Here is a 13,963-nt window from a genome sequence, read left to right as displayed (position 1 = left end):
TGATTTAAGAATGTGAAATGTCAGAATAAAGTTTAATGAATTATTTCAGCACATTCCAGTGGGTCAGAAGTTACATACACTCAATAGTATTTGGTAGCATTGCTTTAAATTGTTTAACTTGGGTGAAACCTTTTGGGTAGCTTCCTCAAGCTTCCCACGATAACATTCCTCCTGACAGAGTTGGTGTAACTGAGTCAGGTTTGTAGCCCTCCTTGCTTGCACACGCTTTTTCAGTTCTGCCCACACATTTTCTATAGGATTGAGGTCAGGGCTTTGTGATGGCCACTCCAAAACCTTGACTTGGTTGTCCATAAGCCATTTTGCCACAGCTTTGGAAGTATGCTTGGGGTCAATGTCCATTTGGAAGACCATTTGCGATCAAGCTTTAACTTTGACTGTCTTGATGTTGCTTCAATATATCCACATTTCCTCCCTCGTGATGCCATTTATTTTGTGAAGTGCACTAGCCCCTCCTGCAGCAAATCACCCCCAAAATATGATGCTGCCACCCCTGTGCTTCACGGTTTGAATGGTGTTCTTCAGCTTGCAAGCCTCCCCCTTTTTCCTCCAAACACAACAATGGTCATTATGGCCAAATTGCTCCCAAGGATGAACCAGACTTGTGGAGGTCGCCAATTTGTTTTCTCAGGCCCCCCTTTGAACTCTCAGGCCCCTTATTGCCAGTTTGTTATTGTTATTGAACCAAGTGGATGAGGATATGATTGGGACATAGTCTCCCTAGGCAGACAGGTTGCCTCCCACAATGTTAACAATGTCCTTGCTGTTTCACTAAGGGTGGGATTTCATAGACTAGTAGACATATTAAGACTGTAGTAATGTTGAGATGCCAGTAGGGGGCAATCTAGTCTAGACCACTGGAGCCAAACATACTATTTAGTCTACTTTCAGTTGCACATTGATGCAGCTGATGAGGAGTGATGGGAATGATGGGTCTTTTAATAAATGTAGGCCCACTCAAAGAAAGAAATCCAAATATGCTGACTTTTGTCCATTTTCTATTAGAAACAGTAACATCGCTTTAGTGACATGCTGTTCACACCCTGACTAGGCTACTTTTAAAATGTATCAACCACAGAACTCACTTAGGTTACGCCTGCTTCTACTGATGCAGTAGACCACTTCTTGTTTCCATGCAGCGATAGTAAGTTGACTACTTCTTGTTTCCATGCAGCGACAGTAAGTTGACTAACTGTACAAGACCTTCCCTTCACTCTGTAAGTACTCTTGACAATATCTTGAAATATAGTTTCATGTTTTCTTGTAATATATCATATATTGAGGGTAAGACTTCCCGTATCGTTTAATTTTGATGTTTTGAGCTGTGTTTTGGTTGTTACATCAGGGCCAGTATTCATAAAGTATATCAGAATAGGAGTGCTGATCTAGGATCAGGTTCACCTCATCCAAACAATTATGATCTAAAAGGCAAAACTGATCCTAGAACAGCACTCCTACTCTGATACACTTTCTGAATACCGGCCCTGGACTATGTTGATGTGTTAAGTTAGTTCAGTTTATTCATGTGCATGTTTTTGTATATGTGGGGTTGTGTTTAGGAGTAGTATTAACATGAGACACAGTGATGGGGGTTGTGTAGGAGTAGTATTAACATGAGACACATTAGACAATGCAGAATATCGTCCTCTGTAACTGAGTTGGTAGAGCACGGCGCCTGCAACAACACGGAACCTTCAGTAGCAGCTGATGAGGAGTGATGGGATTTAGTAACATTTTGCCTCTAAAAATGTATGGCCACTTCTCAAAGGCAACTATTTTCTGACATGTTATTTGTGCATGTTAATGTCTAACGCCTTGACTGGGCTACTTTTAAAAATGTGTCAACCACAGAATTCACACTTACAGTAGGCTACTTCTTGTTTCTATGTACTGCCAGCCATCACCTTCCTGTCATCTGTAGACCTCTACAGCCTGAACCATAGTGTTCTTTATATGGACATTATACTGTATGTACTTAATTAGCACTTTATATTCACATAATAGTATGAAAACATGCTACATTAGACTGTGACTCGTTTCAGGAAACTAGACCTGGGTCACTACTTCACAGGAGAGCGATTTGAAAGTAAAGTTTTTTATTCAAAATGCGTTATTTGGCAGAAATGCCTTCTGGAACATGTGAACTTTCATGTGCCTTAATAACAAACTTGTATGCCAACTGTACATACGAATAAAAGGAGCCTAGTTGGTTTAGCCACAGAACCTTCCCGCTAGCCATGATGGCTGAGGTGAGTGGGCTGGACATGCTGAGAGATGAGTGCTGTTCTGGTCCTCTTGTATATTAATGACGTAAAGAGGACCTTAAGAGGAAAGGACAGTTCCCGACCACTTTAAATATGTATCAACCAGTTGACTCACTGTACAAGACCTCTCCTTCACTTCACTCTAAGTACTCTTGACAATAACTTTGTTAGTTTTTGGTTATTAGTTTGTAGCTGTAAGTCATTATTGAGGCTAATGTATCATTTTACTTGTTATGTTTTGGTTGTTACATCAGGGTCAGTATTCATAAAGTGTCTCAGTGTAGGAGTGTTGATCTACATAGTGATGAGATGATTAACCAGGGTAAAATAGACATGCAAACAACCATTTGAATCTCTGCTCAGTGTGCGTGTGAATGACAGTGGGTTTATCTGAGGGCCCTTCAGGACCAGACTGATGGGGAGGAGGGTTGACATCTTTACTGTGTAGGATGTGTGTTTCAACTTTCTACATCCATAACAACCAGCTCTCTAGACTTTTTATACAGACTCCATGGGCCTTATGGGCCTTCAATACAGATGGTTTCTGTATTTGTGTGTGTGTGTGTGAGAGAGTCACTTGCTGTTTAGCCTCACAGCTTGAGGATAGGAGTTATCATTGAACCTGGTGGTCAGTCTTTAGGCTGCTGTACAGCTTGACGGACCGTAGAGGATTGAACATTTATCCTCCTATATTTGGGGTTCTGAGAATAAAACAGCTTCAGAATAATCAATATAGAAATATGTTTTTTGCAGTTCTACAAATATGTTCAATAAGTGATTGTTGATAATGATGACGACTATTGTATACATTACGAATGTATTTTGTATCATACTTTATGTCAGATTAAATAGACAGACATGCAACACATTGCATACATACATAGTGCAATACACTTACAGACAGACAGTATTCACATAGACAACCATATAGCACAATACAACACAAAATGAGCCTGGTTCATTTTCAGTAATGAGGCCCTGTACCCCATTTACAGTTTATACTTCAATGTATCAGGTGGAGTTATTCACCAGCTATAGTGTTTGTTTCTAAGACTGCAGGGTGGGAGATGCAACAATGGCCTTGAGAACAGCAGGAAGTGTGTTGGTGGTCTTTCTCTGGTCTGTAGCAGGTATGGTCTCATTCTTATCTTTTAGTTGCTTTGTTTAATAATCTACAGACATTTCTAAAAGGATATGAATCATAATGTTAATCTGGTGTGTTCTGTTAGGAGTCTCCACTTCACTTTAAATAGTTATCTTTCAAGTGATAAGTGATGCGTATCTGTGATTTCCATTCACTCAACTCAACTATGGCGACAAAGTGGACAAAACATTTACAGTCAGTCATTTAGCAGACAAGCCTATGCAGAGCAACAAAGGTCAAGTGCCACGCCCAAGGGCACTTTGACAAAGTCAAATCGGGGCCCAGAACCACCTTTCGGCCACCGGCCCAAGCTCCTAACTGCCAACAAGATCCCCCCCCCCCCCCCCCACAGTTCCCAGAGAGCTGCCCCTCAACCATCCTCACTCAAAACATGCATTGGACGTAACAGCGTTGCCCCTCAGTGTCATTCAAAAAATGTTGGTTTATTTTGACTGAATTTTCTACTTTTGTCTTTGACCGTCATTCTATCCCCCACCCAGACACTCCACATCCCAACTCAGTTTCCCTCAGCCCATCCCACCCATCTCTGCTGGCCACAATCTTTGGATTTCTACACACCATGTATCTTTCAACTATGCTGTGATGTTTAACATACAATTTGAATAGATGTAATCAAATAGAATCCACCGATTGCGAGTTGATTCGTAAGAGTATTAGTATGTTAGTAATTGACTGACCAGGTCTCTCCAGATCTCTCAAAAATGCTATTTGTAGGGTCAATTTTAGATTCATGTTATGCTTTTTTGTCCATTCCTGAGACCAGCAACAGGCTACCTGAGGGCAATACCAGAACAAATGGTCTATTGATTTTTGCATCCACACAACTAAATCTGAAGAGCTACGATAATTGAATGCCCCAAATATTCAACATTGTTGGTGGCAAGAATTCTGTAGAATAATGTGAGCTGAAAAACAAGGGGTGGCAGGGTAGACTAGTGGTTAGAGCGTTGGACTAGTAACCGGAAGGTTGCAAGTTCAAACCCCCGAGCTGACAAGGTACAAAACTGTCGTTCTGCCCCCGAACAGGCAGTTAACCCACCGTTCCTTGGCCGTCATTGAAAATAAGAATTTGTTCTTAACTGACTTGCCTAGTTAAATAAAAAACGAAGTCTTGAGTCATTTTAAAAATGCACAGTTAGTCAGAAGTTTACATACAAATACGCCAAATACATTTAAACTCAGTCTCACAATTCCTAACATTTAATCCAGGTAAAAATTCCCTGTTGTAGGTCAGTTAGGATTACCACTTTATTTTAAGAATGTGAAATGTCAGAATAATAGAATGATTTCAGCTTTTATTTCTTTCATCACATTTCAAGTGGGTCAGAATTTGACATACACTCAATTAGTATTTGGTTGCATTGCCTTTAAATTGTTTAACTTGGGTCAAACATTTCAGGTAGCCTTACACAAGCTTCCCACAATAAGTTGGCTGAATTTTGGCACATTCCTCCTGACAGAGATGGTGTAACTGAGTCAGGTTTGTAGGCCTCCTTGCTCGCACACGCTTTTTCAGTTCTGCCCACAAATTTTCTATGGGATTGAGGTCAGGGCTTTGTGATGGCCACTCCAATACCTTGACTTTGGTTGTGCTTAAGCCATTTTGCCACAACTTTGGAAGTATGCTTGGGTCATTGTCCATTTGGAAAATCCATTTGCGACCAAGCTTTAACTTCCTGACTGATGTCTTGATGCTGCTTCAATATATGCACATCATTTTCCTTTCCTCATGATGCCATATATTTTGTGAAGTGCATCAGTCCCTGCAAAGCACCCCCACAACATGATGCTTGGGATGGTGTTCTTCGGCTTGCAAGCCTTCCCCTTTTTCCTCCAAACATAACGACGGTCAGTATGGCCAAACAGTTGTTTTCGTTTCATCAGACCAGATGACATTTCTCCTAAAAGTACAATCTTTGTCCCCATGTGCAGTTGTAAACCATAGTCTGGTGTTTTATTAATGGCTGTTTTGGAGCAGTGGCTTCTTCGTTGCTGAGCAGCCTTTCAGGATATGTCGATATAGGACTCGTTTTACTGTGGATATAGATTACTTTGTGCCTGTTTCATCCAGCATAGTCAGGGTCCTTTGCTGTTGTTCTGGGATTGATTTGCACTTTTCACACCAAAGAACGTTCATCACTAGGAGACAGAACGCATCGCCTTCCAGAGCAGTATGAAGGCTGTTTGGTCCCATGGTGTATATACTTGCGTACTATTGTTTGTACAGATGACCGTGGTACCTTCAGGCGTTTGGAAATTGCTCCCAAGGATGAACCAAACTTGTGGAGGTCTGCAATATTTTCTGCAATATATAGGTCTTGGCTGATTTCTTTTGATTTTCCCATGATGTCGAGCAAAGAGGCACTGAGTTTGAAAGGTAGGCCTTGAAATACATCTACACCTCCAATTGACGCAAATGAGCCTATCAGAAGCTTCTAAAGCCATGACATCATTCTGTAATTTTCCAAGCTGTTTATAGGCACAGTCAATTTAGTCTATATAAACTTCTGACCCGCTGGAATTGTGATAGTGAAATAATGTCTAAACAATTGTTTGAAAAATTACTTGTCATGCACAAGTCCTACTTGCTTTACCAAAACTAGTTTGTTAACAAGACATTTGTGGAGTGGTTGAAAAACAAGTTAATGACTCCAACTTAAGTGTATGTAAACTTCCGACTTCAACTGTATATCAACTCATACACCCTGTGCCATGGAATCGGTACATTCAAAACATTTCTTCCCAGCTGTTTTTCAATCTATATGGCACAGCTGTCAACATCCTGGTCCTCAAACAAAACTGGTATACTTTCCTATTTATGCTGTTTTTGTTCCTCCGGCAGTTTTGATCCTTTATATTGGGCAGACACCAGTTCCCTACCTCCTCCAGTTTGATCCTTTATATTGGGCAGACACCAGTTCCCTACCTCTTCCAGTTTTGATCCTTTATATTGGGCAGACACCAGTTCCCTACCTCCTCCAGTTTTGATCCTTTATATTGGGCAGACACCAGTTCCCTACCTCCTCCAGTTTTGATCCTTTATATTGGGCAGACACCAGTTCCCTACCTCCTCCAGTTTTGATCCTTTATATTGGGCAGACACCAGTTCCCTACCTCCTCCAGTTTTGATCCTTTATATTGGGCAGACACCAGTTCCCTACCTCCTCCAGTTTTGATCCTTTATATTGGGCAGACACCAGTTCCCTACCTCCTCCAGTTTTGATCCTTTATATTGGGCAGACACCAGTTCCCTACCTCCTCCAGTTTTGATCCTTTATATTGGGCAGACACCAGTTCCCTACCTCCTCCAGTTTTGATCCTTTATATTGGGCAGACACCAGTTCCCTACCTCCTCCAGTTTTGATCCTTTATATTGGGCAGACACCAGTTCCCTACCTCCCGCCGCTGCCACCTGCCTACTCCATTTGTGTAATGCTGTAATCTTGGACTGAGCAGACCTTCCCATACAATTCTGATAACTCCATGAAATACATTCTTCCATACCAATTTACAATAATTGCATAACCAAATTCTCTCAACATATTTTCCATAAATACAGGTATTTTATCAACCAGCACATTGAGGTCAGCCATAATGTAATATTTGTTCTGTCTTTTCTGGGGGATGAAATTGAAATCAGTTCTGCAATGCTTTTTTTGAAAAAGAGATACATTGAATGTTTCATTTTTAATTAATTGGTAATTTGTACAAAGACAAAAAGGCCATTTTTAAACAGTGGTTGAACATTTCTTAGTAATCCATTTGAGAACCATTTTGGGGTCAAGTAAAACTTTTGTATAAGTGAAGCTTTCAGAGAGTTTAAGTGCTTTTATATTTAGTCTGAACTCACCCAGTTCTAGCAGGACACAAGGCGAGACCCAGATGCAGACACAGGAGGCAGATGGTTGGAGTCTTACAATGTTAATTCATCCAAAAGAGGTAGGCAAGACAATGGTTGTGGACAGGCAAAAGGTCAAAACCAGATCGGAGTCCAGGAGGTACAGAGTGGCAGACAGGCTCGTGGTCAAGGCAGGCAGAAAGGTCAGGCAGGCAAGTATATAGTCCAGAAACAGGCAAGGGTCAAAACCAGGAGAACTAGAAAAGGATAATAGCAAAAAAGCAGGAGAACGTGACTTAAACATACAAGACGACCTGGCACAGAGAGACAGGAAACACAGGGATAAATACACTGGCACAGAGAGACAGGAAACACAGGGATAAATACACTGGCACAGAGAGACAGGAAACACAGGGATAAATACACTTGCACAAGAGACAGGAAACACAGGGATAAATACACTGGCACAGAGAGACAGGAAACACAGGGATAAATACACTGGCACAGAGAGACAGGAAACACAGGGATAAATACACTGGCACAGAGAGACAGGAAACACAGGGATAAATACACTGGGGGAAAAAAGCGACACCTGGTGGAGACCATCACAGGGACAGGTGAACCAGATCAGGGTGTGACATGTTCATATTAATTATATAGCTACAGTGTCTTTATAAATGTGAAATTTGACTTTGCCACTTCAGCATGTTTTTGCGGCACAGTTAATGCCATGCCGAGTCACTGGCCAGAAGGTTGAGGGTTCGCCGATCACCACCGACGAGATCACTCTCCCTGCCTGTTTCTTTACACTACAATCAGAGCCGGCTGCAGACAATGATCAGCTAGGGGGAAATCAGATTTTAAACATTTCGATGCAATATTTATTTATACAGTATAATATATGCAACAAATTTTCCACCAACAGGTTTCTATGCCAATGCACCACACAACCAATAAACAAAAGCATAATGACTTTGAGCACTTCAATATCATGGTTTGCGTTTTAAAACCACAATCAAAACTCAATCTAGAGAAACAGGAAATTACAGCCCTCCTTATCTTGTAGGCCTACCCAGTAAAGAAGGCTTGGCAAACAGAGAACACATCACTCCTTATCTTGTAGGCCTACCCAGTAAAGAAGGCTTGGCAAACAGAGAACACATCACTCCTTATCTTGTAGGCCTACCCAGTAAAGAAGGCGTGGCAATCTCTGAATGTTGTTGAACTTTTTGGTGTTTTGTAAGGATGTCTCTTTCCTTTCATCAAATGGTCACTTTACAGACTAAACTGATTGATTTTATTTGTCAGTAATAAAACACACACACACATATATACAGTGGGGAGAACAAGTATTTGATACACTGCCGATTTTGCAAGTTTTCCTACTTACAAAGCATGTAGAGGTCTGGAATTTTTATTATAGGTACACTTCAACTGTGAGAGACGGAATCTAATTGTATGATTTTTAAGTAATGAATTTGCATTTTATTGCATGACATAAGTATTTGATCACCTACCAACCAGTAAGAATTCCGGCTCTCACAGACATATTCGTTTTTCTTTAAGAAGCCCTCCTGTTCTCCACTCATTACCTGTATTAACTGCACCTGTTTGAACTCGTTACCTGTATAAAAGACACCTGTCCACACACTCAATCAAACAGACTCCAACCTCTCCACAGTGGCCAAGACCAGAGCGCTGTGTAAGGACATCAGGGATACAATTGTAGACCTGCACAAGGCTGGGATGTGCTACTAGCCAATAGGCAAGCAGCTTGGTGAGAAGGCAACAACTGTTGGCACAATTATAAAATGGAAGAAGTTCAAGATGACGGTCAATCACCCTCGGTCTGGGGCGCCATGCAAGATCTCACCTCGTGGGGCATCAATGATCATGAGGAAGGTGAGGGATCAGCCCAGAACTACATGGCAGGACCTGGTCAATGACCTGAAGAGAGCTGGGACCACAGTCTCAAAGAAAACCATTAGTAACACACTATACCGTCATGGATTAAAATCATGCAGCACACGCAAGGTCCCCCTGCTGAAGCCAGCGCATGTCCAGGCCCATCTGAAGTTTGCCAATGACCATCTGGATGATCCAGAGGAGGAATGGGAGAAGGTCATGTAGTCTGATGAGACAAAAATAGAGCTTTTTGGTCTGAACTCCACTCGCTGTGTTTGGAGGAAGAAGAAGGATAAGTACAACCCCAAGAAAACAATCCCAACTGTGAAGCACAGAGGTGGAAACATCATTCTTTGGGGATGGTTTTCTGCAAAGGGGACAGGATGACTGCACCGTATTGAGGAGAGGATGGATGGGGCCATGTATCGCAAGATCTTGGCCAACAACCTCCTTCCCTCAGTAGGAACATTGAAGATGGGTCGTGGCTGGGTCTTCCAGCATGACAACGACCCGAAACACACAGCCAGGGCATCTAAGGAGTGGCTCCGTAAGAAGCATCTCAAGGTCCTGGAGTGGCCTAGCCAGTCTCCAGACCTGAACCCAAAAGAAAGTCTTTGGAGGGAGCTGAAAGTCCGTATTGCCCAGCGACAGCCCCGAAACCTGAAGGATCTGGAGAAGGTCTGTATGGAGGAGTGGAACAAAATCCCTGCTGCAGTATGTGCAAACCTGGTCAAGAACTACAGGAAACGTATGATCTCTGTAATTGCAAACAAAGGTTTCTGTACCAAATGTTAAGTTCTGATTTTCTGATGTATCAAATACTTATGTCATGCAATAAAATGCAAATTAATTACTTAAGAATCATACAATAGGATTTTATGGATTTTTGTTTTAGATTCCGTCTCACTGTTGAAGTGTACCTATGATAAAAATTACAGACCTCTATGCTTTGTAAGTAGGAAAACCTGAAAAATTGGCAGTGTTTCAAATACTTGTTCTCCCCACTGTGTGTGTGTGTGTGTGTGTATGCATGTGTGTGTATATATACACACAGTTATTTAAAATTGACCAGTATTGCACAATACAGTCTGGGACGTATTTCCATACAATTACATAGATACAGACACTGCAGAAATGCAGACAAAAATGTTTGACCTACAGATGAGTATGAAGGGGGAGTTTAAGTACAATTCTTACAAGCCTTTGGCTGGTCTGTCGCTTATTCTTTAGATGTTTGGGGCTGCTGGTGAAACAAATATTTTAAAATCTGCATAAAAATTTATGCACATTTTCCCATCAGTTGTCTCTGTGCACTTTCACCCCCCTGTGAAGTTCATCACCCCCCTGTGAAGTTCATCACCCCCCCTGTGAAGTTCATCACCCCCCCTGTGAAGTTCATCACCCCCCCTGTGAAGTTCATCACCACCCTGTGAAGTTCATCACCACCCTGTGAAGTTCATCACCACCCTGTGAAATTCATCATAATATATTTCATCTGTAGCCTAATAAATGCTTTCCCATGATGTTGTACCATTTTCTATCCAACATGTACTTTTAATTCGCATAAAAAAAGTTGGTTGGGAACCTTGTTCACGTCAGGCCGTTTTGAGGTTCCTGGAATTAGATATTGGACGAATGTGCGCATGCCTAAAGGAGACTTTTAAAGTAGCCTAATCAGATGACAACATTGTGGCTGGTTGTGTTTATGCCACATATAAAAGGTAATACATTTAAATGATTATTTAGGCTATATTGAAGCCTTACGTCTAATGTACGCGAGGAATAGCTGGCTCGGGATTGGAGAGGAGGCAGATCCTGTTAAGCCTACCTGAATAACTGGGTTTTTGCGCCGATCCGCTGAAACAGACAGCGGATCTCAGTATCAGAAACACACAGCCAGACTGGCCTGCTACTGTGCCTTCCTAGACCTTAGAAATTGTCGATGACCCACAACTGATCCAAATGGAAGGAAACGTTCAAATCACAGGGCTTTTGCGCCGTTATTAAAATGACATTTTCACACAGTCTACAGTACAGTAGAAATGTGTACTCACTTAAAAACAATATTGCAACTATTCATTGCATTGTTGTTTGGTAGTCTAGTCTAGGTAGGATCATTGTATTGTCCCTAAACAAGATCATTGGGGGGCTTTTTAAACTGTGCATCTCATGTTCTTTCTTGCGCAATGATGCACCTGGTCTCTCTGCTGCCTATCAGCTATTCATATGTTTTCTTGTGGATTCATATTGAAAATGTGTGCAGCTTTGAATGATTTTATGTGTGGTATGTTTGCTAATTAGCCTATTACAGATCTGGACAAACAATCCATATACCACTATTGTCACTATGAATGGTGGATTTAGGGCAGGATAGACAGTTAGACTGGTAGACTATACTGACCTGTGGTAGGTAGACTATACTGACCTGTGGTAGGTAGATTATATTGACCTGTGGTAGGTAGACTATATTGACCTGTGGTAGGTAGACTATACTGACCTGTGGTAGGTAGACAATACTGACCTGTGGTAGGTAGACTATACTGACCTGTGGTAGGTAGACTATACTGACCTGTGGTAGGTAGACTATACTGACCTGTGGTAGGTAGATTATATTGACCTGTGGTAGGTAGACTATATTGACCTATGGTAGGTAGACTATACTGACCTGTGGTAGGTAGACAATACTGACCTGTGGTAGGTAGACTATACTGACCTGTGGTAGGTAGACTATACTGACCTGTGGTAGGTAGACTATACTGACCTGTGGTAGGTAGACTATACTGACCTGTGGTAGGTAGACTATACTGACCTGTGGTAGGTAGACTATACTGACCTGTGGTAGGTAGATTATATTGACCTGTGGTAGGTAGACTATATTGACCTGTGGTAGGTAGACTATACTGACCTGTGGTAGGTAGACAATACTGACCTGTGGTAGGTAGACTATACTGACCTGTGGTAGGTAGACTATACTGACCTGTGGTAGGTAGACTATACTGACCTGTGGTAGGTAGACTTTACTGACCTGTGGTAGGTAGACTATACTGACCTGTGGTAGGTAGACTATACTGACCTGTGGTAGGTAGACTATGCATGTGTAAAAGCATAGTGCACAATGGAAGTACCAAAACACCTTGATATAGGGGAGGTGCATACAAGATGAGGAGGACATTTAGCTAGCATGGAAGACATTATAAAGTAAACCTGCTAAATAACTAATTTTATCCAGATATACAACACACTACCCTCCCCTGTGGCCAATAAAAAAAAACACACAACCCTCCCCAAAGCAACTAAAAAGGTTTGACAACCCTCCCCAAAGCAACTAAAAAGGTTTGACAACCCTCCCCAAAGCAACTAAAAGATTTGACAACCCTCCCCAAAGCAACTAAAAGGTTTGACCACCCTCCCCAAAGCAACTAAAAAGGTTTGACAACCCTCCCCAAAGCAACTAAAAAGGTTTGACCACCCTCCCCAAAGCAACTAAAAAGGTTTGACCACCCTCTCCAAAGCAACTAAAAAGGTTTGACAACCCTCCCCAAAGCAACTAAAAAGGTTTGACCACCCTCCCCAAAGCAACTAAAATGTTTGACCACCCTCCCCAAAGCAACTAAAAGGTTTGTCAACCCTCCCCAAAGCAACTAAAAAGGTTTGACAACCCTCCCCAAAGCAACTAAAAAGGTTTGACAACCCTCCCCAAAGCAACTAAAAAGGTTTGACCACCCTCCCCAAAGCAACTAAAATGTTTGACCACCCTCCCCAAAGCAACTAAAAGGTTTGTCAACCCTCCCCAAAGCAACTAAAAAGGTTTGACAACCCTCCCCAAAGCAACTAAAAAGGTTTGACAACCCTCCCCAAAGCAACTAAACAAGTTTGACAACCCTCCCCAAAGCAACTAAAAAGTTTGATAACCCTCCCCAAAGCAACTAAACAAGTTTGATAACCCTCCCCTATTTTGGACCCCCCAGTAAATTGTGATGTGTCCCTAACACGTTAGTGAAGGAAATTAAGAAATGTATTAAAATGCTGGAAGTGAATGCTGGAATGAAACTATTAACTATGCAAATGAGCGAGAGCTGTGTACATTCAGGAAAGAGATGCCTGGCTCAAGTAGAAGCCTGTCTGTAATAAAGCATTTGTTATGTTCAGTTATTTATCGGTAATCAAATAAAACGCCCAAACTAATTGAAGTTTTACGGTAGGCCAGGCCTCACTAACTATAGTAGCACAGCACACCTTGATCTGTTGTCTCTCGATCCGTCCCTTAGTCTGTGCCAACAGACCTTGGCTTAATTTTGATACAATTGTGTTGCATGACTTTTTCAGTGGTGCTGGGTCAGGATGGCTGGAATGTGACTTACACCAAGAATAGAATCTGTGTCTTGAAGGGGTCTTCAGTGGAGCTGTCCTGCTCTTACACATATCCCAGTGGTCATACAGTCACAACAGCCTTCTGGTTCACTGAATTGGGGACTGGTGTAGAACCTGACAGTCTAGGTCAGGACCCAGAGTATTCAGGTCGTCTGGAGTATCATGGAGACAAGAAGAATGGTCAAAGCCTGAAAATAACAGACCTGGGAGAGAGTGACTCTGCTGAGTACAAGTTCAGATTTATGACAAATCAGGAAGGAGGGAAATATATGGGCAGTCCTGGAGTCACTCTGTCTGTCACAGGTACAGTAACATTCAATATAGTTAAACTGTTGAATTCCATTTAGTTCAGGATAATTGTCTTGGTTTGTATTTATGTCTGTATAACATAGGATTTCTTCC

The 13,963-nt window shown here is 41.8% G+C and overlaps 1 protein-coding gene across 3 annotated transcripts in view; it reads left to right on the top strand.

Annotated features, from left to right (window-relative positions):
• Positions 1-3,114: 3,114 nt before the first annotated feature.
• The window catches only part of LOC116364637 (B-cell receptor CD22-like), a 34,569-nt gene continuing 23,720 nt past the window's right edge, over positions 3,115-13,963 (top strand). For all 3 annotated transcript variants that reach the window (XM_031817667.1, XM_031817666.1, XM_031817668.1), the window contains exons 1-2: positions 3,115-3,412; positions 13,517-13,864. In XM_031817667.1, the coding sequence (XP_031673527.1) occupies positions 3,358-3,412; positions 13,517-13,864 (403 nt within the window). In that variant the 5' untranslated portion in view covers positions 3,115-3,357. The remainder of the gene's footprint in view (positions 3,413-13,516; positions 13,865-13,963) is intronic.

The sequence above is a fragment of the Oncorhynchus kisutch genome, unplaced genomic scaffold (assembly GCF_002021735.2).
Source record: "Oncorhynchus kisutch isolate 150728-3 unplaced genomic scaffold, Okis_V2 scaffold1115, whole genome shotgun sequence".
NCBI lineage: Eukaryota > Metazoa > Chordata > Actinopteri > Salmoniformes > Salmonidae > Oncorhynchus > Oncorhynchus kisutch.
The sequence above is the reverse complement of the archived record's forward strand: the minus strand, read 5'-3'. Positions and strand labels throughout refer to the sequence as shown.